The 23,749-nt window shown below is 37.8% G+C and overlaps 1 protein-coding gene and 1 long non-coding RNA gene across 3 annotated transcripts in view; one reads left to right on the forward strand and one right to left on the reverse strand.

Moving 5' to 3' along the window:
* The window catches only part of KAT2A (lysine acetyltransferase 2A), a 28,614-nt gene extending 6,345 nt beyond the window's left edge, over window positions 1-22,269 (forward strand). For both annotated transcript variants that reach the window (XM_039333311.1, XM_039333312.1), the window contains exons 3-18: window positions 961-1,106; window positions 2,205-2,294; window positions 2,549-2,730; window positions 3,673-3,864; window positions 4,630-4,736; window positions 5,972-6,082; window positions 6,412-6,548; window positions 6,954-7,162; window positions 12,273-12,399; window positions 13,839-13,949; window positions 14,709-14,852; window positions 15,767-15,881; window positions 16,351-16,387; window positions 17,707-17,770; window positions 18,800-18,884; window positions 19,865-22,269. In XM_039333311.1, the coding sequence (XP_039189245.1) occupies window positions 961-1,106; window positions 2,205-2,294; window positions 2,549-2,730; window positions 3,673-3,864; window positions 4,630-4,736; window positions 5,972-6,082; window positions 6,412-6,548; window positions 6,954-7,162; window positions 12,273-12,399; window positions 13,839-13,949; window positions 14,709-14,852; window positions 15,767-15,881; window positions 16,351-16,387; window positions 17,707-17,770; window positions 18,800-18,884; window positions 19,865-20,058 (2,051 nt within the window). In that variant the 3' untranslated portion in view covers window positions 20,059-22,269. The remainder of the gene's footprint in view (window positions 1-960; window positions 1,107-2,204; window positions 2,295-2,548; window positions 2,731-3,672; window positions 3,865-4,629; window positions 4,737-5,971; window positions 6,083-6,411; window positions 6,549-6,953; window positions 7,163-12,272; window positions 12,400-13,838; window positions 13,950-14,708; window positions 14,853-15,766; window positions 15,882-16,350; window positions 16,388-17,706; window positions 17,771-18,799; window positions 18,885-19,864) is intronic.
* The window catches only part of LOC120303564, a 29,473-nt gene that overhangs the window by 3,959 nt on the left and 1,765 nt on the right, over window positions 1-23,749 (reverse strand). The window contains exons 2-3 of the long non-coding RNA XR_005555502.1: window positions 2,068-2,153; window positions 951-1,050 (exon numbers count right to left, since the gene is read on the reverse strand). This is a non-coding gene — a long non-coding RNA (uncharacterized LOC120303564). The remainder of the gene's footprint in view (window positions 1-950; window positions 1,051-2,067; window positions 2,154-23,749) is intronic.

The raw sequence follows: 23,749 nt of genomic DNA on the forward strand, positions 1-23,749 counted from the left end.
CTCCTATACTGTTTATTTCTTGAAAAATACTACTTTAGGAGCAGTGGAAAATCAATTGGTGGTCACTGAGGACTAAACACAAGGGTAAAAAAATGAGAAAGAGAATTCATAGTAGACAATAGCACGGGGCTTTTGGGGACAGTGGAATTCTACATATGTCTGATTTTGTTTTTATACCTATTTTAGAGAAGAAGCAGTTTAGATCACTCATTATTTTCTTTTAAGTAAAATTAAAGCCTCCTTACCTTGTGTGTGACATCAGATGGTCTTGTCATGTTAATTTTTTGGGGGGGAGGCTTTTTAAGAATAATTTAAATGCTTTTTATAACAATCTTCATCAACAATTGAGCCAATACACACACACACACACACACACACACACACACACACACACACACACACATATTTACTCTCAATTTTTTTCTCCTTTCAATAATCTTCCAAGTTGGATAAAAAAAGGAGGTGATTAGCCTAAGCCAGAATCATAAGCTAAGAACTGATTTTGACATAAAATTCTGATTAATTAAGAGAACAAGACTCCTGACTGTAATGGGAAATTGGGAAGCTATAAAACACCAGTGTCTTTATTTTCAAAAATACCTTTGTGCTTCACATAAAATTCCAGTAAGCATTCTTAAAAATAGAAATGGTGGATAGGTGCAGTTTATTGCTTTAGATAAAATTGTATGCACTTTTCCACGAAGAAAAAAAAGATAACCTGTAATATCATGAGCAATATTTATGTAGCCATTTTATGATTGACCACAGTCACCAGGGCAATCAACTGTTGTTGTTTTTTGTCCGTTTTCTATCACTGTCTCTAGACAAAGACAGTTATATCACTGTCTCTAGACAAAGAGAAATATTCATGGACAGTGAACCTCATTTGTATTCCAACAAGGTTCCTAGTTTAAAGATATGAAATTCAAAGCTTGATCTGATTTTCTTACCTGCTTTTAGCTGACCATGTCTCTCATCTGGAGAATGTCTCTGAGGAAGAGATCAACCGTCTTCTGGGGATGGTGGTAGATGTGGAGAACCTCTTCATGTCTGTGCATAAAGAGGAAGACACAGATACCAAACAAGTTTATTTCTACTTGTTCAAGGTGAGATAGGATTCTAGAGTGCATCTTTGGGATAGAAGCCTATCTGAGGTCAACTTATCCTAAATCAGCTGTTTTTCATTGTTATGCCATTATTATGCAGATCAGTATTATGAAGTGCCTTGCTAATGTGATCTGCTTGTCTAGTGTGCTGGAGGTACTTTGAATTTGGGCCAGATGATTATTTTTTTAATAGTAGTTTCTATGCCTACCTTTGACCTGACTTGATTGTGGACAACTCATTTTGATTTATTTTTGGTCTAATTTTTCCAAAGGTGTTTTTTCACAAGGCAACTTGTGAAGACTTTCTTGTTTTTCCTTGAAGATGTTTCACTTCTCATCCAAAAAGCTTCTTCAGCTGAAGAAGCTTCCTGGATAAGAAGCAAAACATCTTCAAAGAAAAGCAAGAAAGTCCTGTTGCCTTGTGAAAAAGCACCTTTGGGATAACTATGACCTGGATGACTGAGAATAGTAATAGTAGTAGTAGTAGTAGTAGTAGTAGTAGTAGTAGTAGTAGTAGTAGTAGTAATAATAATAATATAGAACATATCAAGAATTGACCTGAAATATTTGAGGGGGGGGAGAGCACACTCACTGTGTGTTTTAAGTATGTTCTATTATATAGAACTTTTTACCATTTAATAGCAATAACATCCATCTTATATTACATAAGCAAAAAAGGTATTAAAATCTATTGATACTTAAACACATTTTTGAAAGTCAAGGAACTCAACTCTATAGACAGTAAGGAGGGATGTAATTTTTTTCTATAGAAAAATAAGGCACTGGATTTTTTTCTGGAATTTTTGGCCTTCCCATAGAACTATATTAGAATGAGCTTTATATTTCCTTAAGTTTTTTTTTATTTACTTTCCCCTGGGTTCTCCCCCTTGACTTTTTAAAATTTTACTCCCTTTTTGCTTGTTTCATTGATGCAGGCAATGGTTGGCTTTAAACTACTCACATGATAATTGGAGTTTGGTAGGCATATCACTTCTTTCTAAGCCACTGCCTTAGACATTTCAGATGAATCAGATTATAAAACAGCCTCTGGAAATAAAATGTGATATTGAGATTGGATTTGCTTTTCTTTCTCTGAAGCTTCTAAGAAAATGCATTCTACAGATGAGCCGTCCAGTTGTCGAGGGCTCTCTTGGAAGCCCCCCCTTTGAGAAGCCAAACATTGAGCAGGTAAGATGCTGTATTTTTGCAGATGTAAGATGTTATCCTAATATTCAAGTCAAGTCTGATTCCTGTTGCCTTGGGCAGAAAAACAGGCATCATGAGGAAAGCATCTAGCCTTTCAATCTCAGTTGACATGAATGAAAAACCCAGACTCTTAAAAAACATAATCAATAAAAATAGAAGATAAATGCAAATTGATGAGCTGTAATAATTTTTTCCTACTGCTAAAAATATCTGCTATTTCTGATTTCTCTTCCCAGGGTGTCTTAAACTTTGTACAATACAAGTTCAGCCATTTGCCCCCTAAGGAGCGACAGACCATGTTTGAGCTTTCTAAAATGTTTCTTCTTTGCCTAAACTATTGGAAGTTAGAAACGCCATCCCAGTTCCGCCAACGCTCCCAAAATGATGATGTGGCAACATACAAAGTCAACTACACACGGTGAGCCTAGCAAACAAGGCAGAGGGGAGAACAAAGGGAGTTGTTATATTTCTTTCCACCATTTCTTTTACGGATCTAGTTTTTGTCCAACATATATATAATGGTGATTAGAGAGACGGCTTTTAGCAAATACAGAACACAGTTATTTTTTCCCTAGGAGGAAAAAAAATCTTCAAACTTTAGAAACTATTTTCTTTGTGTAATATAGAGGCAAGGAACATTCTGATTTTGTTCAAGCACAAGAATTTATTGGGAGTTGTGGTTCAGGAAAACCTAGAAAGTTACGTAACAATAGTCCCCCACTGACTTTGCAAAAAGTGGTCATATAACCTTGGACTATTGCAGTCATCATAAATATGAGTCAGTTGCCAAGCGTCTATGATCGCTTGAAAAAAGTGACATGAACATTTTCACACTTATAACCATTGCAGCATCCCCATGGTCATGTTTTCAAAATTCAGACACTTGGCAACTGACTCATATTTATGATGGTTGCAATGTCCCAATGTCAGGTGACCACCTTTTATGACTTAATTTCAAGCAAAGTCAATGGGGAAAGCCAAAGTCACAACAACCGTGTTACAAACTTAACAATTGCAGTGATTCACTTGGCAAGTGTGGCAAGAAAAGTAAAAGGGGGCAAAATTCACTTAACAACTGTCTGACTTAGCAGCAGAAATTTTGGGCTCAATTGTGGTTGTAAATTGAGGACTACTTGCTGTTTAAATCTACTCCCAACAGTCCCCAGTGGATATTATCAGTTATGCAGTCATATTATACTCTTCTGGATCTCTGCCCTCAGCTTTCTTACCTCAAACTAGTCTTTGTTTTGTATCAAGTACAAGTCAGCTAAAGGCTTTCTGGAATCCTAAACACACTCCTCGGTGCCTTAGATTCCTGCTTGCTTTTCTCTCTTACTACTCACACCTCATACTTTTCCAGGTGGTTGTGTTATTGCCATGTTCCCCAGAGCTGTGACAGTCTTCCACGTTATGAGACCACCCAGGTCTTTGGGCGCAATCTCCTCAAGTCCACTTTCACGGTTACTCGCAGGCAGCTGCTTGAGAAATTCCGAGTGGAGAAAGATAAGCTGGTGCCAGAGAAAAGAACCCTCATTCTCACTCACTTCCCCAAGTAAGGCAAACATTCAGAAAATGATAAGAGACTGAGTAGAAAGGGAATATAAAAAAGGATTTTTTTAAATGGTGAAGCCTAGTTCTTTTTGAGATGGTAAACTTGTGTCAAGGCTGTGTTATTTTAGGTTGGCGGGGAAAGTATATGCAGTAGTCGTAGAGTTAATCATCTTTATGGATCCATTTTGTTTTATTTTATTATCTCTATTAGCTAGCTTTTATTCAATTAGATTAGCTTTGAAGGGCTTCCATAAAGCAAAGATTGGTTTTGTGTGTGTGTATGTGTGTTCTGTCTGTATATGTAACAGGTGAGAAACCAGTGACCTTACAGCTCTTGCTGAACTAAAGCTCCCAGCATTTCTCATCATTGGTCATTTTAATTATGGCTACTGGGAATTGTGATTCAACATCATCTGAAATACTTCAAATATCATGTTCCTGTCATATAAGAGCCCAAGATTGCAATGTGCATTTTAGTCTTTTTTTTTTTTTTTTTGCAAGCCAGCTATATAAAATAGAGTATGCTTACCTGCACTTTTTAGTGGAGAGAAAGAAGAGGCATTGTAGCTTACAAAACCTACCTACTGCTGGTTTCTAAAGTAAGATTTGAGATAGTGAATTAAGCACCATTCAGTTGGGTTCAGTTCTGTTTACTGTATGAATAAGTACTGACTTGTTTTTAATAATAAAGTGGGATTTGAACGCCAATAAGTTGACATTAATTAGATTGGATTTCTGATCCAATTTCTTTCCAATTTATCTCCAGATTTTTGTCAATGCTGGAGGAAGAAATCTATGGGGAGAGCTCCCCAATCTGGGAAGCTGACTTCACTGTGCCTGCAACTGAAGGGGCTCCACTTGTACCCCGATCAGGTATGTAATATTCCTTTTAACTAATGTGGTTCTTGTTGGTATAGCTGTAAAGGGTTTCAAACTACCGTATAGTAAATTGAAATGCTCGTTTGTCTGCCTTAGTAAAGCCTGCTCTGATTGACAGGCATTGTCTGATATGACAGCCAGAGATACTCCTCAGCTCTGGTGATATGGAAGTTTGAAGTAGAGTCTTTTGCATGTAAAACAGCCTCTACCCCGAAGTATTTGGTTGTTGAGCTACATTGTTTTATGTCCCTTCTCCTCCGATGAGGTTTAACATACAGGAACAGTAATCATATTTATGGCAATGGTTCAATTCCTGCAAGTTTCCTTCTTACTAAAGCAAAGTTAGACAGTTTTGCGAATGAGATTTCAAGAATGCTTCAGTTTCACTAGTCTTCTTTTGCATAGAGAGCAGGCATTTTAAAAAAACCAAATCACTGCAAATCAGGTTGTTTAGAGTGCAGGAAAACATCTCACCATCCAGGAAACTGCTTTTAGCCATTTTGAATTCAAGCCTGGAGAAACCCTGCCATTCCTAAAAAAGATCAATCAATTGAGATAGGAGAGTAGACAAGTTCCCTGGTAGAAATTCATTATTATAGTTAACACATTTTTTTCAAAGGTTGCTTCCTTTGGTAGTAGATAGTGATTTTATCACTGGAAAAATTTAGAGTTGTAGGGTGGATCGCCAAGTTGGGGAAGGGAGATTTTGATGAAATTTCCAATCAAAAGTTAAATTGAGCCTGAAGATAGGGCTCTGTCACCATGTTTGGGAGTCTGGAATGGTGGGGAGGTTTTATAATGGCTTTCTTGAGCTTGTACAAGACTGGACTTAGCCCACTGACCATAATTAGTTTTAAAGTAGTTATCAGTGTTTTATATGTTGTGTGTTAACTTGTTTTTATTAGATTGATGTTTAACTTGTTTTTATTACATTGGTGTTTTGACTGTTGTGAGCTATCCAGTCACTTAGGTGAGATGGGTTTATTTATACAAATAAAATAAGCTTGATCCCAGGATCTTCATCAATTCACAATAAGATTGTTGCAAGCACCTCATGGGATAAATTCATGTGTGCTATCCTGAGTTTCTTGCAGAAGGGATGGGATAAAAATGAAATAAGCTTTTGTGTGCAGAAGTTTAAGGAGCTGAACAATCTCATCAGCATCCCTAAGTCATAAAGCCTTCATATTTTAATGCATATACTATTGCTGTTCCTTTTTCTTGTGTAGCTATCAGTACTGTTCCTGCAGCTAGCACTCCTTTGTTCAACAGATCTCTAAGTTGCAGCTCATCTTTGGCATCTATTAATCTGGATGGGAGCTCACTGGATTCTGTGCCAGGTAAAATCTTTATGAGCAGCAAGGGAATGTAAAGCAAAAATCAAAATGTCTGAAAGAAAAGCTTAGTATAAAAACCCTCATCATTTGAATGAATTTTATTAAAGTTCCCTTTTTCTTAAAATGTTCTGTTAAACTTGGAATAAATTTTTATTATTTTTTTTTTATTTTAAAAGAGCAAAACATTAAAGTCCGAAGACTTAAAAATATGAGGCCAAACCCAGGCTAGTATCTAAGGGTGATTTCTATAAATTATGGCTTCACCTCTCATATGCATTACATTTAGTTTTGATATTTTTGTGTACTATAGTTTTTTTTTTCCTTCCACACAGGTGAGAAAAGGAAACTTCCAGAAAGTTTGACCCTTGAGGATGCAAAGAGAATTCGTGTCTTAGGTGATATTCCAATGGAGCTTGTTAATGAAGTGATGCTTACTATTACTGATCCAGCAGCCATGTTGGGGCCTGAGGTATAGTCAGCTGATTGTCCCCATTTTTATTTGCATCATAAAACACTGCAAAATTAGTTTTAATAGCTGTCCCGTATATTGTATTGTGCAAATTACAGAATGTATTGCCTGATCCATATTTTTTCCAGCCTCTATGCTAGGATCTTATTAAAAATGTTTTTTGCTTTTTTATGATGAGCTCAAATATCATAATTAAGTCTGCTAAATGAAGCTTTTAATTTTAAAGATTTTAACAATTTTTCAAATTTAAGTTATCTGTATAGATTTAGAAGGATGAAAGTAATCTATATAGAGGATGAAACCTCCCCTACACCAATAAATGTCTTAATCTACCTTTGACTATATATTTTACATATTGTCTTTAATTCTTTTTTTTTAAAATCAGAATGTTTCTTTTACTTGCAGACCAGTCTCTTGTCAGCAAATGCAGCCCGAGATGAGACAGCCCGTCTAGAGGAACGGCGTGGAATCATAGAATTTCATGTCATTGGCAACTCACTTTCTCAAAAATCGAACAAGGAGATCCTCATGTGGCTGGTTGGGCTACAGAATGTTTTTTCACATCAGCTGCCTCGAATGCCCAAGGAATACATCACCCGCTTGGTTTTTGACCCGTAGGTTTGGGAATGATATTAGAAAGTGAAAGTTACACCTTGTGTATCATAAATCCACATACATGGCAACCATCAAATCTTGAGTCCCTGAAGTTGGGCTGATTATAAATTAGTTCTAATAAGTTAGGATAAAGGCTTATAAATGTGAATGAGATTGGTCGTTTGAATAAAATAATCAAGGGGACCCTTTTAGTGCATAACATGTTTTCCCTACTAATATTAGTATATGAAATGTTTCTCTTTCCAAAATATACAACTTTGCTTTATGTCTCTATCCCTCTGCCATGTTCTGAACCCTATCTTCTGTAATTACATTAATCTTTTAGTAAACAGGATATACAGTAGAGCTTGAGATTTAGCTACTTATTCTCCGCAAAAAGTTCTGTGAATTACAGCTTCATGAGCTGGACTCCCAATAATATCTGTTGGGAAGGCATTGGTTCTTTTATAAAATGGTTGCAGTGAGGAACCCAACTGTCCTAATCAAATCCTAATTCTGTTTGCCCCAATTTTAGTTCCATCATAAATGCTTCATTGCACATAGAAGTAGTCCACAACTTAACGACATTTTATTTAGTGACTTCGAAGTTATAACAGCACTGAAAAAAGTGACTTATGACTGTTTTTCACCCTTATGGCCAGTGCAGTGTTCCTGTTGTCATATGATCAAAATTCAGCCGCTTGGCAAATGACTCATATTTATGGCAGTGGCAGTGTCCCAGGGATCATGTGATCCATTTTTATGACCTTATAGCAAGCAAAGTCAATGGGAAAGCCATATTCACTTAACCGTGTTACTAACTTAACAACTGCAGTGATTCATTTAATAACTGTGGGAAGAAAGGTAAAATGGGGCAAAACTCACTTAACAAATGTCTCACTTAGCAACATAAATTTGGGGCTCCTTGGTGGTCATAAACTGAGGACTATCTGTATTCTTACAGATTTTTTTCCCCCTGACCAAATGGGCATACTTCCAAATGAAGTTTTGGACTCCAGCCATCTGACATTATTGTTTCATTTCAGTCAACCAGATGTTTAGACTGGATCTGATATTTTTTGTCTACCTATTGAGTCCTTCCCAAGGATCTGGGATAGGCAGATGTGGATGTTTGATGGTTATACAGATGTTGTCCGGGATGTAAGCTGTTCCAAGTAAAGCTGCCTTTTGCAATTGGCTAATGGTGAATTTGTCAATGCCGATAGCGTTCAAGTGGTGCTCCAATTGTTTTGGGATTGCACCAGAATGCCTATTACTATTGTATCTGTCACTGTCTCAATTCTGGCTTTGTATGTATTTATTCTTAAGGAGTTGTTTTGTGCAGTCAGAAATAGCCCCCCTATCCTTTTTTTCAGCTTTTCTGCTCTTAGCTGTTGCCAAGTCTTGTTATGATCTGTTTAGCCTTCTATTTTTTTAATGTATTGGCTATGCCTGCTTCGTCTTCCCATCTCTCTTTTCTGTTCTTCATTTAGTACTTCTTGTAGGCCATATTTACTAAGCCGTCCTGGTATACTAGCTTTAATGCGTCCTCTTCCCTGTCCTTCAGATATTCTTCTAATGTCCTTTTTTATTTTTAAACTGTCTGATGTATTTGCAGCATTCTATGCCCACCCATTTTCCTTGGTAAAGTACACTCTGTCAATGTTATTTGGAGTTTGAAAAGCATGATTCATTTTCATTATTTTTCTAGTCTTCCTATCCAGAGCTTTTAGTTCTGCTTAAGTGCAGTCTGCTGTTCCAGTGCCTGGAATTGCCCAGGTGATAATTGCCTTGATAGTATTTCCTCCACTGAGTTTGGACATATAAGATCATCTTTATTCTCATGATATTCATTTCTAACTTTTTTCTTGACTTCTGTGTACTTGATATTGTCAGCCTGAAAGATGCCCAGCTATTTGTAATGATTATTTTCATCCACACTCTTGATGTTATTTCCATCTTGATTCCTTCAATTTTCACTCTTTTATAGTGTTTGATGTGCCATACTCACTGTTTGATGATGAGTTTGGCACATTTGTCCAATCCAAATTCCATTGCAATATTTTGATTATATATATGGATGGTGTTGAGCAGCGATTCTGTTTCAGATGTTGTTTTTCCATACAGCTTCAAATCTTTCATGTAAAGGAGGCAGGATAACTTGGCAGATTCTTTGATGTTTGATAGCCATGAACTGAGTTATTCAGTATTCTTGACAAAGGAATCAGTGAAATGACGAACAGTAGTGGCGGTAGTGAGTTTCCATGGAAGAGCCCTCTCTTGATATTAATCTCTCCCAATCTCTCCGCGTTGTCTAGCAACCACATCTTCCATTATGCCATCTATCTTTGCACAAAGCTTCTGATGTGTCTACTGACTCGTGTTATTTCTAGGCGGTTGATTATCTAATCGTGGCAGGGAATGAAATGCCTTCTTGTAATCAATCCATGCTAATTCAAATTGATCTTCCTTGTCTTGCACTTTTCTAAAATCATCTTGACAATTAAGATAAAGTCTTTTGTTCCTCTGCAAAACTTGAGCAGTTTTCTTTCTGCTCAAGTGGAAAGAGCTGTTTTCAACTAGATGCTGTTGGACTGCATCAGCCACCATACCTATTAGCAATTTGAAAGTTGTTGTAAGCAGGTAATTGGTCTGTAGTTCCCTGATGCTGCTTCTTTTGCTGGATTTTTCATTATCAGGTAGGTTTTGCCCCATCTTAGCCACTCTTCAATTTCATCCCCCTGCAGCAGATTGATAAACCGCTTGGCAACAAGTAGATATAGACTAGTCAGATGTTTCAACCAAAATCCATGCAATTCATCTTCATCAATTTGTGATCTCTCTTGCCCCTTTCTCCACCATTTCTGCTGTTATTACAAGTTCTTTCATCTTTTTTTATTCTTATCTACCTCCTTAATCAAATTGTGTTCTTGTTATATTTCTTTGGATTATCCCATATCTTCACCTAAAACTACTATTTCTTCCTTGTTGGGTGCTAACTGATTCACTACAACTTTTCTATTGATGAATTGGTAAAATGTTTCTAATTGGGATCGAAATCAGAGATTCTGCCCATAATCTGCAATTTGAGTTTCGTATCTGCTAATCTTCTTAGCTATAGCTGATTTACTATTTTATTATTTCCAGTACCTCCTTAATCTTCCTTGTTTCTAACTGGTATTTCTGATTAGGCATTTTTTGGTCTTGTTCTTCAGTTTCTTTTCTTCCCTTCTAGCTTACTTGCATTTGATCTCAGCTTGCTAATCTTATTTTCCAGTCTGATCTTCCATTTTGATGGTGTACTTTTTTTCTTCTTTGTTGATTTTGCATTCCAGGTATTCAGTTATAACTACAGCTGTTTTGTACATTAGTTGGTTTATTGTTACAGCGAGCTAGTGCTTATTTTTGATATTGCAATCAGTATCGCCATCTTTTAATGTTTGTACTAGCTGTTTCTTTGGAACAAGCTTCAGTCCAGGCAACCTTATTTGGTTGTTTTTGTGCTATTCTAGATGCTTAATTATTCTTTGTTCAATTCTTCTACTTCTTCAGTTAGAGGACTTTGCTCTTTCTGAGGCAGATAATAGGGTGCTTTGTTTCTGAATAAAAATAATTATATGGCTCTGCTGGCTTCCTCTACTACCAATTTCCCCTGGTTTGCCTCTTTGTCTGAGTTACATCTGACAGTGTTTTGATTTCTTTACCTTTTGCAGTTCTTCCAATTCTGCTTCTGTGAATATTTTATTTCATATTATAAATGGACATTAATCTCTATTCTGTTATTTCTGATTCTGGATGTTGTTTTTCCAGAACTGGTGCATTTGTTTCAAATATCCTATTTTTATTGGATTTGATCTGTGATAAAAGATCCTTATTTCTTTTCAATCACTGTGTATTTGTGATGGGTAAACACCTTTCCTTCCAGTAGTTTGCATTGATAGTTTGTCCCTGGTTACTCAGCCAATAGTCCTGAGTCCGCTAACCGATTTTTTACCAGATATCCAGGTACTCCAACACCTAGTGCAGTTCTTGTGGCAACCAACCAAGTATGGATTTCTGTAATTTACATCTCAACATATTTTTATGGGAGAGGCACTTTTTGTCTGACTCCTCTGATGAGACCTGTTAAGTATGGTTCAACCTCTGACATAATTGTCGTCTTCAGAGCACACAAGACCACAACCATATCAAGAAAGTGTTTCACCAGGAGACATTATTATTATGATTGGTTTAGCTTGGATTTTATATTTGTCTGTTGAGTCCTTCTCAAGGACCTGGTGTAGACAGGTGTTGTTTGATCGTGTTAAAGGTATGTAAGCTGTTCCAAGTAAAGCTGCATTTTGTAGCTGACTGATGGCGATTTTGTCAGTATCAAAGATGTTCTTGGTGTTTTGGGATTGCACCCAACTGCTTATTCCTATTGGCATAGGCATTTTTCTTTGCAGGTCTTTGTATTTTGTGATTTTTCTCTGTTGTTGTTGTTAACATTCTAACTGCCCACTCCCATGGACTGTGGGTGGCTGACTAATAAAAATACCAAATAATAAAAGTTTTTAAAAACATACAACACTACAGGCACCCCGGACTAAAACAGCAGATCACAGCAGAGGCCCTACAACCACATCAATCTCAGGCTTGAGATCAAAAGCAGGTCTTGTGTGCTCTGCAGAACACCAGAAGAGAGATGTCTGTGTCTTTGGAGAGATGTTGTTTATTTTCTAGCAAAATTTAAGGAGCCCACTTGAGGTTTAAAGGTATTTTTGAAAGAAACAGTGCTGAAAGTGGCTCTATGCAAAACTCCAACTTCCTGGTTTTGAAAGCCTTTTTTGTTTTAAATGTAAGAAGTGAGGTAGAGAAGGAAGCATGGCAGCTCAGTAAGAGATCTGTGGAAATAATGGTAATCCAAGGTGACATAAAGACTCCCAGCAAGAAAGGGTTGAAGTAAGTTCTATGTCAGCTAGAATTGTTAATGAAACTAATTCAGGTTTATAATTCAGGGTTAATGGTTGGCATTGCTTTATTCCCCTCTTACATCTCAAAAAGATGAAGGCTGAAGCAGGAATATTCTCAGTAGGGCTTACCTCTCCTTCCAGTTCAAGCTCCTCTTTCTGCTACTTATTTTCTTGGCAGCAAGCACAAGACTCTGGCATTAATCAAGGATGGTCGAGTGATTGGTGGGATCTGTTTTCGGATGTTTCCAACTCAAGGATTCACTGAGATTGTCTTCTGTGCTGTCACATCTAACGAGCAAGTCAAGGTAGGGTTGTTTTGAGATATGTGTAACATTCGCTGGGGATTAAAACAGGTTCTAATCTAGTAATTGAGTGGTCTGCTAGTATCATCTGGGATACTTCCAACTAATTATACAGGGAACTCTCACTGCTTATAATCAGTGATGTTTCCCAGATCTTGCTGTATCGGAACAGAGCATAGAAAGCCAGCTTAGATTTTGTTTTCTGATGTCAAAAGACCAATGTAGGAAGAGAGAACATTTATTAGTTGTTTTTAAACATAGCAGCATCCTTATTTGCCCAAATTGGCTTATGGGACGTGATAAAATCTTCATAGGCTTTTCAGTCCATTTGTGCTGTCTTTGGACATTGCAACAGAGACTCAGGGTTCATTCTCAGTGGATTAACTTTTTTAGTGTGCCTTGGACTTCAAACCAGACTTGAAAATTGTGCAATAAGAAAGAACTAGAAGAAGCAGGATGTTCAAGTTATAGGAAGTGGAAAGTCATAGAGGATGTAATTGAGGAATGGGAGGCAACATTAAGAGGTAGCAAATGAATGGAGAGCAAGAGCATAAAAATATTTGAAAGTATAAAAAGCAGTTAGAAGCTGATGTAGAGTTTAAAATGCTGCGTGGGAAACAATATGAGTTTCCTTTTACAATTAATATCCAAGGCAGAAAAAGGATCCATTCAAGGACACTTTTGCACTGTCTGGAATAAATCACATTTAACTCTGAGAGGCAATGCCTCTCCTATGCTTCTTAAAAGGATCAAATAAAACATACTGGCATGGATCCATACTAGTTATCTTCAATAATGCAGAGTAGCTCATAGACTTAAACTAGGCTTAGACAGGGTTGGGTAGTTTATCTTTATATGTTAGGAATGCAGGCATTCTCTTAAGAGCATTGGGCGAACCAGGCTATCATCATGTTAAGCATAATATGAGGCTGTGGAACCTGGCATATTATTTGAACAGGTTAGTTGTTTTTTGTTAAACTTGGAGGAGGGTTTAACTGTAGCAACCTTTGACAATTTTGGCAATCCCTTTTGAGAAGTGAACATCTATGCCTCACGTTTTCCATATTAAAATCTTGTGTAATTGTTGTTATTGCTAACTATCTTTATTGATTGCCTCAGATTTCTGTACAGGATATTATTCATCTCAGAATTAATTTCTATTTGATTGCAAATCACATCACATAAATTAGCTTCCTATATGAATTTTCAGCTAGTGAGGTAGAGGATCTAAGTTTGGGGCTAGTTTTAAATATTTACTCAACTAAGAAACCAATTTGCTTCATAGAGTAGTTGTGAGACAAAAACGTGATGATTGGGAAAATCGTGTAGGCTGTCTTGAGCTCTAGAAGGAAAGATGGAATATTAATGTAATGACAGAAAGAGGATCGTTCCCAGGTTGTGTCCTGATCATTTTTTCTCATTTCTTTTTTACTTCCTTGAAGGGCTATGGAACTCACCTTATGAATCACCTGAAGGAGTACCACATCAAACATAGCATCCTTTACTTTCTCACGTATGCCGATGAATATGCCATTGGCTATTTCAAAAAGCAGGTACTACACCATTGTTGCTGAACTCTATTTGGAACTGGCTTTTGGTTTAACTCTAGGGGGTACAATTGTTAAAAAGGGCCTGGTTCTCCTTCTGAATCTATGGACATAGTTGGTAGTCTAGCTGCATTCACATATCACATTAAATATATTAGGTCACATTAAACATTAAATGGTTTATTCCCCAATCTAGTATTCTTCCGTTATTTTGGCCTATAGTCCCTATAATCCCCAATCACTTTGGTTAGGAATTACGGAATTAACATTATAATATTTCTAAGAAGCATTAAATGGGATAAGTCAAATACGTCTAATATTTTTTAAAAGATCTTTATAAATGTGTCTAAAACAGGGGTCCCCAATCTCTGGGTCATGGCCCATTGGAAACTGGGCTTGCCAAGCAGCGGGTAAGCACGTGGAGCTCCCATTTGCACAAGTGATGGGTGAGCGTGCGAAACCATCCTCTCTTCTCCCTGCTACTACCAGTCTGCAGAACACAAAGCTTGGGGACTGCATGTCTAAAAGATACAGTCCACTATTCTACAATTCTGTAATTTAAGTGTAGCTTCTATGAACCCCTTGCTCTCCCCCCTCCTTAATAAATTCCTGAATGTGATGAGGAAAATGAGTTGGATCCATACTTTAGGCAGCAAGAAAGACATGAAGCAACATTTCAGAATAGGTCAGTTAATATTTCTTACTGCTGAATGACATTTGGCTTATTCCGGAGAATGAATGGGGTTTCTTATCTCTGGCATTCAGGGGTTTTCAAAAGATATCAAGGTCCCCAAGAGCCGCTACCTTGGCTACATCAAAGACTACGAAGGAGCCACCCTGATGGAATGTGAACTAAACCCTCGGATCCCCTATACGGAGCTTTCACATATTATCAAGAAGCAGAAGGAGGTGAGGGGCTGGGGTGGAAGAAGTGGACAATAGAGCACAGTGCTTGATCCATCTCTGATTCTTGTGTGGACCATCTTTATTACTGTTACTAGTTCATACTGCTGAATACGTCTCTCTCCCTCCCTCCCTCTCCCCCCATCTCCTCCCCCTCATGGACATATGCAAATTTGGCTTTGGGTACAGAATATGCTTAAATTATTGCCTTTCCCTCTGTGTGTTCCTAAATAGTCTCATCTGTTTTTTCCTTGATTAATCTTTTAGGGATATAATCAATCATATTCCTTTCTTTGCCCTATCTGCATTTCCCTTTTATGTCACATCACACACACACACACACACACACACACTATCTGCTAATTCCTGTGGTTGGATTTTTCAAAACTATGTATTTTTCTTATATGAAAAACACATTCTGCAGAGTTAAGCGACGTATTCCAGAAACAGATTTGTGGTAAGAATGTGGCTCTCCTTCCTCAGTGAAGGAAAGGTTTCTGTGTTCCAATTTGCACATGTTCCACTGCATAACTGCTCTCTTTGAATTTTCCCATAGGGGAGGCCTTCCTGCCTATGACAGTCCTTTCATGTTTTTGTAGGGGTAGTTGAATTCTATTTTTCATAATTTTAGCCAACATAGCCAGTAACCATATATGGTTGATTCTGCACAATAATTCTCTTTATTCTTCCTCTCAGATTCAGCTTCTCCCTCTTTGCCTGCCATCCTTCAACTTTTTCCTAACACCTTGACAGTGCTTGGCTTGAAGACTGAGCTAGGAATTGGCCAGGAAGTAGTTTCCTAGCTGCACACATCAGCCTGCTGTCTCTAAGAGACATTTAGCCTGCCTCATCTCCTTGATCTTGCAGAAGCATCCAGGAATGACAATGCAAGTCATGGGAGTTTCTGGTTCTTCCCACAGATCATCAAGAAATTGATAGAGAGAAAGCAAGCACAGATCCGTAAAGTCTACCCTGGCCTCACTTGCTTCAAAGAGGGAGTTCGACATATTCCGATTGAAAGCATCCCAGGCATCCGTGAGTTGAGCAGGGCCTATACCTGGATAGTACTAGAACAGGTGTGACGATGCATTTAGTGAACATTGATAAAGCTAGAAAAAACTGACATGATTTTAGCTGTGTCCTCTTCCCACCTTTGATCCTTCTGCTGTGCTTGCTCCTACCCTCTGAGGCAGCAGAGGAAGGAAACTCTGTTGATATGGTTTATGGCAGTGGGAGAATTCGGTCCAGATTCAGATCTACGTATCTGATACAAAGAACGGGTGTTTATCCAAAACTTTTCTCTTGCTTGCTTTTGTTTCTGTATTTTTCTTGTCCCAATTAGCCCTAGTACTAAATGAACTGCCTTAAAAAAATAAGTTAGTTCTGGTCTATGTTTACAATAATAATTTGTCTCTATCTCTTCGTCTCTCTCTCTCTCTCTCTCTCTCTCTCTCTCTCTCTCTCTCTCTCTCTCTCTCTCTCTCTCTCTTTCTTTCTTTTCTAGGGGAAACAGGATGGAAGCCTCTGAATAAAGAAAAGGGGTAAGCAATATGGCATTTCATGTTCTTTTCTCACCCATATCCCCGAAATGTTTCTGCTTGTTTTAACATGTTGGCCTTCCTTAATGAGTTTGGTAGAGGATAATTAATATAGAACAGGCAAAGGTTCTTAAATTCTCTTAAAACTTCATTCCACTGTAGAATGATAGAACAAGATGGACTGGACTAGCATTTTCAAATCTGTGTCAAAATGCAGCTAATGATTTAATGCTTACTGCTTGATGCTTTCAAGGTAGAGTATCCATGATGATGATGATTGGTCACAAAGTCAGCTAGATGTTTAGCCTGATTTAGCCTGATTTGACATTTATCCACCTATCCAGTCCTCAAAAACCTGGGTTTATTATTACAATTACTTTTATGCTCCCTCTCTCTCTCTCCTTCCCTCCCTCCCTCTCTCCCTCTTTCTCTCTCACACACACATACTCTTCCTCTATTTTCTTCACCACAACAATCCTGGGAAATGGATTGAAGTGAGAGTGTGATTGGCCTAAAGCAGAGTTCCCCAACCTTTCCAACTTGGCAGCCTAGAAGGAAAGGGAGCAGCAGGGAAATGTGTGTGTGCACGGCCCACGTGCACATGCGCAGTCATGCGCACAACAGTGGCACTAACATGCATGTGCATGCGCAAATGGACTGCACACACCCATGGCACACGTGCTGATGCCTGTATGCATGCGCAAACGGGCCACCGGTGCCCGTGTGACTCTGGTGGCGGTGCTAGTGTTTCCAGGCATGCGCAAATAGAATTGTGAGTGCCTGCACAGCGATGCTACTGCAAATGGGATGGGGCTCGCCAGCTATTCCCAGGGCCTGGTGGCCGCAGACCATAAGTTGGGGACCCCTGGCCTAAAGTCACTCAGCTGGCTTTCAGGCCTAGAACTCAATTGCCTGGTTTCTAGGTCAACATTTCAACCATTATGCTAGACTATAATAGCATACAAAATTTGGCCATTTGTTTGCTTCTGGCACCAACAAATTTGTCAGAATTAACTGCATGTTGCTTGAAAAGTCTGCTGATCTTGGAAAGCTTTTTTTAGCATTTCAAAAGTGTGTAGGCAAACTTTCCCCAAACTGAAGCTCTCTAAATGTATTGCTACATTAAACCATAGTTTCATCCAGATGATCTATGATGATCTCATGACAGTTGGTATACTCTTGACTTTTCTAGAGAGAACCCAGGTGGAGTTGGTCCTTTTTAGATCATGCAGATGTCTCTGTAATACTCTGTAGCTCTTGTAATTTCTAATATTTTCATCACCAAAAGCACCACCACTCTTTTTTAAATTTTTTCCTTCCAGAAAGGAGCTCAAGGATCCAGACCAGTTGTATACTACTTTGAAAAATCTCCTTGCCCAAATCAAGGTAATCTGGACTCCAAGATCACTTGGGGTGTAAATAGGATCTTTTCTCTAACTAAAATAGAAGAACAATAGTCATAAACCAGAGATTATCTGATTTTTCAATGATGTGGTATCCAGACAAGTAAAACTAGCCAAACCTTTCCTGAAATTTTTGCCCTGATCTGTGAATAGTATAGATAGAACTAAATTTTGAATTCAGATAGTCCTTAGTTAATGATCACTTTTTCAGAGATTGTTGGAAGTTAATATCAGCGCTGAATGAGTGGTACTTATGACTGATCCTCAAAGTTTCAGCTGTCACAGCAGTCCCATGGCTTCCCACAAGTAAAGGGGGAAGCCGGCAGGAAAAGTCACAAGTTGGCTTTGTAAGTTTCCCTCACCTGGCAGCATCCAGCCTCAGTCCTGTTGCACTAGTATTGTGTGCCAGCTGGCAGGAAATTGCAAGAAGGTCCTTGCTTAATTACCTGTGATCATTATTTAACAACAGTAACAGGAATTGCTAGGACTGACATTGCTAAGTAGTGAAGTCACATAATATCTTGCATTACAACCATATTGCTTAATTATGGAAATCCCAGTCCCAGTTAGTCCTTAACCAAGGACTACGTGTACCTGTTTTAATTTTTTTTACGTACAAGCTGAATAAATATTAATTGGTGACAGTACAAATAGATAAAAGGCCAATATATGTTAGGAAAAACAAAACAGCTAAACAGCGGTAACAAAACAATATTTTTAAAAGTAATCTTGGGTGGGATTTTGAAGGAAACACAGTTCTTCATTTAACAAGAAGTTAAACTAAAGTGTTTAGAATGTGAAAAGTATATTTCTGGCAGAAAACTTTCTTTCTGCCAGAAATACCTTCCCTTTCTGTTTTTCCTTTGCCTGTCCAATAGAAGTCTACTTCCATATCTCAAATACCTATATGCTACATTGTGAATCTTGATTGATCTTAATAAGGCATGGCTTTAGTTTCTGTTTGAAAAAAAATATTTATTATTCAAGTTGTTCTCTGCCTGTTGCCTATTAGACTCATCCTAGTGCATGGCCATTTATGGAACCAGTGAAGAAATCTGAAGCTCCTGACTACTATGAGATTATCCGCTTTCCCATTGGTAGGTAGCTAGATATGGATTTTGCTTGAAAAAGTAATCAGCTCTGTAGAGTAATAAAAAATATGGGTACAGTTAATATATGTAGCTGATGTGAAAAATTCTTATTTAGATGGTTGGAGAGTAATTTCTCATTGGATTATAATAATGTTATAGAACTGGAGGAGATTTTCTTCCATTTGGCAATTAGAACATACATTACCTTCCTTTTCATAGTCAGCCAAAAAGATTAGCAGTATTCTTAGGTTTAGCACTATTACAGCACAAACCAGGAGTGGGAAAACATATTGGAGCCAAATGAAAGGCATTGAGGACATCAGGAGGTGGAAAGCCTGTGTTATGTGTGTTTGAAAAAGGCTGAAATATTCTGATTTTCTGGATGGGATTTTTTTTTGAAATGGATGGATCTTTTTTAACTATGTTCAGTCTACTTTAGGATTTATGCAATGATTTTTGTAAATTTTGGGAATTGGAGTAGTAGTAGAAGCCAAGTTACTGATTTTTGGCAAGTGTGCCACTGAAATTGGTTGAGGCGATCAGTGGGAAGCACAGATTGCTAATTACTTGGTGAGCATTTATACTCCACTTCAAGCTGATGTCATTATAAATAAGTTCATCCTCAAACAGCTACTGGCTTTTTGTTTTTCACAAGCTAACAGAGTTGCCTTTTTGGAAATGTTTTACTGACAGAGCAAATATATTTCTACTAATTTTCTGAAAGCTGAGATGAGTTTACCTTCAGCCATTTTGATACTTCTAATTACATTTACACAAACTAATGAAGAGAACTATACATAATTCCAGAAGAGTTTGTAGCTTGCACTTACATGTTTCGTCCCATGTTTCTTCCCTCTTTTCATTATTTTTCAGGAGAGTTGTGAGTGACAAGCTTATAATGAATAATAAAGTCAGAAAGGATGCATTTTTGCCTTGTCTCCTGTACAGTTGATTATGTCTCTCCCTTCCACCTACTCCTTCTGCAGACCTAAAGACAATGACGGAGAGGCTCAAGAATCGTTATTACATTACCAAGAAGCTCTTTATTGCTGACTTGCAACGTGTCATTACCAACTGTCGTGAGTATAACCCTCCTGAGAGTGATTACTGTAAGTGTGCCAACACCCTGGAAAAGTTTTTTTATTTCAAGCTGAAGGAAGGAGGACTCATTGACAAGTAAGGACAGTTGCTGGCTACCTGGGGTTTCATGTCCATTTTATCAGCCCCTCTCCAGCTTATGAACAACTGGACTTTTTTCTTGCTGCCTTTTGTCACACTTCACGCACAGGTAGATGTGACTGGTTGGACATCAGAAATTTGCTTGATATTGGGGGAAGGAAGAGACAATGTGCACAGGTATCTCTCTTCCTGAATAGACTGAGATCTGCCATCAGCCTCTTAATTTCTGAGCCTGATCTCTCTATCCGTTGCGCCTGCCTTTCCAGAAGGACATAACTCTTTTTATCACGGAAGGAGTCTGGATTGTCATAGAAGCTATGAGGGATTTGCTGCAAGTTCTTCCAGTTTTCCCGTTCTTTGTCCCTTTCCCCCAAATTGGTCTTTTCCATGTGTATTGTGCTTAAGTTCTCATTCTCCCCTCAGCTAGAGTGAGTTGAAGAACATCTATAGAGCACCAGAAGTTTGGGGAAATTCTCTAAAGTTAATTCAGAGGATTCATTTTGTTTGTTGCACTTTTTTTGAGGTTCAGCCATTACTTTTCGACATGTGAATGTAGGAAAGGAGTAGTTAAATGAAACCTGGAAGATGAAAACTTGTGGAGATTTCAAGTATAGAGTTTTTAAAAGAGCCTTTGATTGGGACCATGTTTGAAGCCCATTCATTCCTTTAGCCAGTTTACAAGTGACTAATGCTTGAATGCTGTTTATAGGAAAAGAACTTTTGTATCTTAAGTTGAATCAAATCTGACTTCAAGGGGAAAAAAATATGGAATTAAAAGGAGAATAGCTCTTTGCCATTTTTTTTTCTTTTACTTTGTCCTCTCGTTTAGTCTAATGGATTCCAGGTCACTGATCTTTACCCTTGCAGAATTGTCCAAATATCTGAATGAAACTTCATTCTCTCCTAGAGAATAGTGTTACATTTAAGATTACTTCCTCATATACCAAATCAAAATAAGTAAATTTGTGTCCCTTCTGTGCTGTTATACTGTAGCCACTAAATATGATCCATTCCTTATTATATTTCTTCTGTACTTAACTGGTCATCACATCTCTAGTCTGTGGAAGCTAAGTCTAAGGGTTATAACTCTAGTAGTTTTGAACTCTGCCTTCATTGGTTGTGACTTTTCAAGCCTCTCCATCTCTGGTGCTTTTCTGATTATGTCAGCAACAATGGTGATTGTATTTTTCTCTCACACACATTCCCATTATGCACTTTGCTGCACATAATTCTGTGAGTATTGGCCATCTATATTATTTTGAAAGATACTAGGAGAGATGTTTCATATACGGCAGCCAGTTTTGCTGCTAATGAGATATTTTTGAACTCCCACATTGTTGGATCAATTATGATTAACTTCCACACTGATAGACACATACATCATATTAATATATGTACTACTTTGTTATGGAACAAAGCTAACACCCCCCCCCCACCTAATTATTTCTCAACTAAAAAAACCTATTATTTCTGGTTATTCTTCTTTTACAAGGAGTGAGTAAATTGACGAGAACATTTACTATTCAAGAATTACCATCTGTCACATATGGGGCCGTGTTAGGATTTAAAAGATTGCCTTAGAGGGTAATAAAGGTTTTAAGTAGTTAGTATTAAATGGGAGGTACAGATTGTCTACAATCAGTGTCTGCTGTTTTCAAAACTTCCTAAAGCGAGGGAACAGAGGGGCAAAAAATGGTGAGCAAAGTTAGTGTACAAATGACTCTCATTCAATTACCACTTACTTTGTTTCCTGTTTGGTGAATTGCCTTTGCAGCTGGAAATCACTAAATACCTGCTCTAAAAGTCGTAATTTGGTAAGAGCAGCACAATACATAATATCTTGTTCACAATTATCCAGGTGCTTCTGTCAATGTTGAACATTTTGTTTCAGCCAGACACTAAAGAAGTTGCCATGGAGATTAAATCAAATGCTTTCTTCTATTCCATCTTCAGCACATGCACTCCCTTCTCCTTCCTTTCATAAGAAAAAGAATTGCTTTGTGTGCTTTTTCAAGAATCATGGGGGGAGGGGAGAAGAGAGGAAAGCTTTTCAGTGGTTATCTATCCACCTTCTCTCATGTTGCCTTATATCCATCACTTTTGTGCTTGAGTTGTACAATTGCAGGACCTGATTCTGCCATTCTGGCCTTCCATAGTATTGCCATTCCATTTTTAATACATGAAATAAAAATATAGGACATGTCTAAGCAGAGATGGTGTGTTCTTTTCTTTTATTCTCGTTCAAATTTTAAGAAATACTTCTGTTATTATTACTACTATTATGTGGCTTAGTAACTGGTTTAAATGCTTTTAGTAGCTCTTTGATTTTAGGTAGCAGGATTTGTGATTTATCCTGATGCACGTTCTACTTCAGGACAAACATTGGTCCATAAACAGGGAATTTCCCATTTTGTCTATGAAGCAGGACCTTCTCATCGTAAGCAAAATTAAATCACCTCCCCACTTCTTCAAAGACATTTTACCCTTTTTATATTTCATAAGATACTACTGTTTATTTACTTTTTAGATTTATATCCAGTTTTTCTTCCAAGATCCCATGGCTGCATGCACAACACTCTCCAATTTTCCTCAACCCTGGGAGACAATTGGTACAAAGATAATGACTGGCCCATGGTACCTAATGTAAAATGCATAGGGAATGGTCTTAAGAGACAGGAGGAAAAGCCCCAAAGAAGGCAACGGTCAGATAAACAGAGCCTAAAATTAGTCAAGAAAATAACTGGAGAAAAATCTCAGACACCCTCCTCCCTAGTTCACACAAAGATAAAGAGAGGGAGGGGAAAACATATTCAGATTTGCGAGATGGACAGGATAGGATAGGATAATTGTTACAATAAAAGTCCTGACCTCTTGGAATACCGCATCCAGTTTTGATCACCATAATAGAAAGACATTGAGATACTAGAAAGAGTGCAGAGAAGAGCAATGAGATTAGGGGATGGAGGCTAAAACATACGACGAATGGCTGCAGGAATTGGGTTTGTCTAGTGAAAAGAAGGACTTGGGGTGATATAATATCAGTGTTCCAATGTTGATGGGCTGCCACAGAGAAGAAGGAGTCAACCTATTTTCCAAAGCACAGAAAGTAAAACAAGAATGGTTGGAAACTAACCAAGTAGAAAAGGAACCTAGAACTAAGGAGAAATTTCCTGTCAATGAGAACAATAAATCAGTGGAACAGCTTGCCTTCAGAAGTTGTGGATGCTCCATCACTGGAGACTTAAAAAGACTGGACAGCTGTTTGTTTGAAATGAGTCTCCTGCTTGAGCAGGGGGATGGAATAGAAGACCTCCAAGGGCCCTTTCAATTTTGTTATTCTATTATTATTTTGGTTTCATAGTCTGGTCACCTTGTTGGGTTGACACCTATTGAGCTTTCATGGTTAAGGATTTTTCTAAACCAACATCTTATGTTCTGCTTTTCCTGTTCTGCCTTTCATATATTATAGGATATAGTATTCAAAAAGTCCTTAGAATTATTTGCATTTATATGAAGAAAACATGATTCTGTTATCTGCTTAGATGAGGTGTTTACGATTATTATGTATACTTTCACACTAATAATTATGTCCTTAATTACTGGAGATGTTAGTTTGTCTGTTTTGGTAGTTTACCCCCTTTAAGCTTTAAAAAACCCTATATGGTGTTATCCACATAGAGTTTTTAAAGTGT

The sequence above is a fragment of the Crotalus tigris genome, unplaced genomic scaffold, assembly GCF_016545835.1.
Source record: "Crotalus tigris isolate CLP2741 ecotype Arizona unplaced genomic scaffold, ASM1654583v1 scf7180000024472.5447098, whole genome shotgun sequence".
NCBI classification, from domain to species: Eukaryota; Metazoa; Chordata; class Lepidosauria; order Squamata; family Viperidae; genus Crotalus; species Crotalus tigris.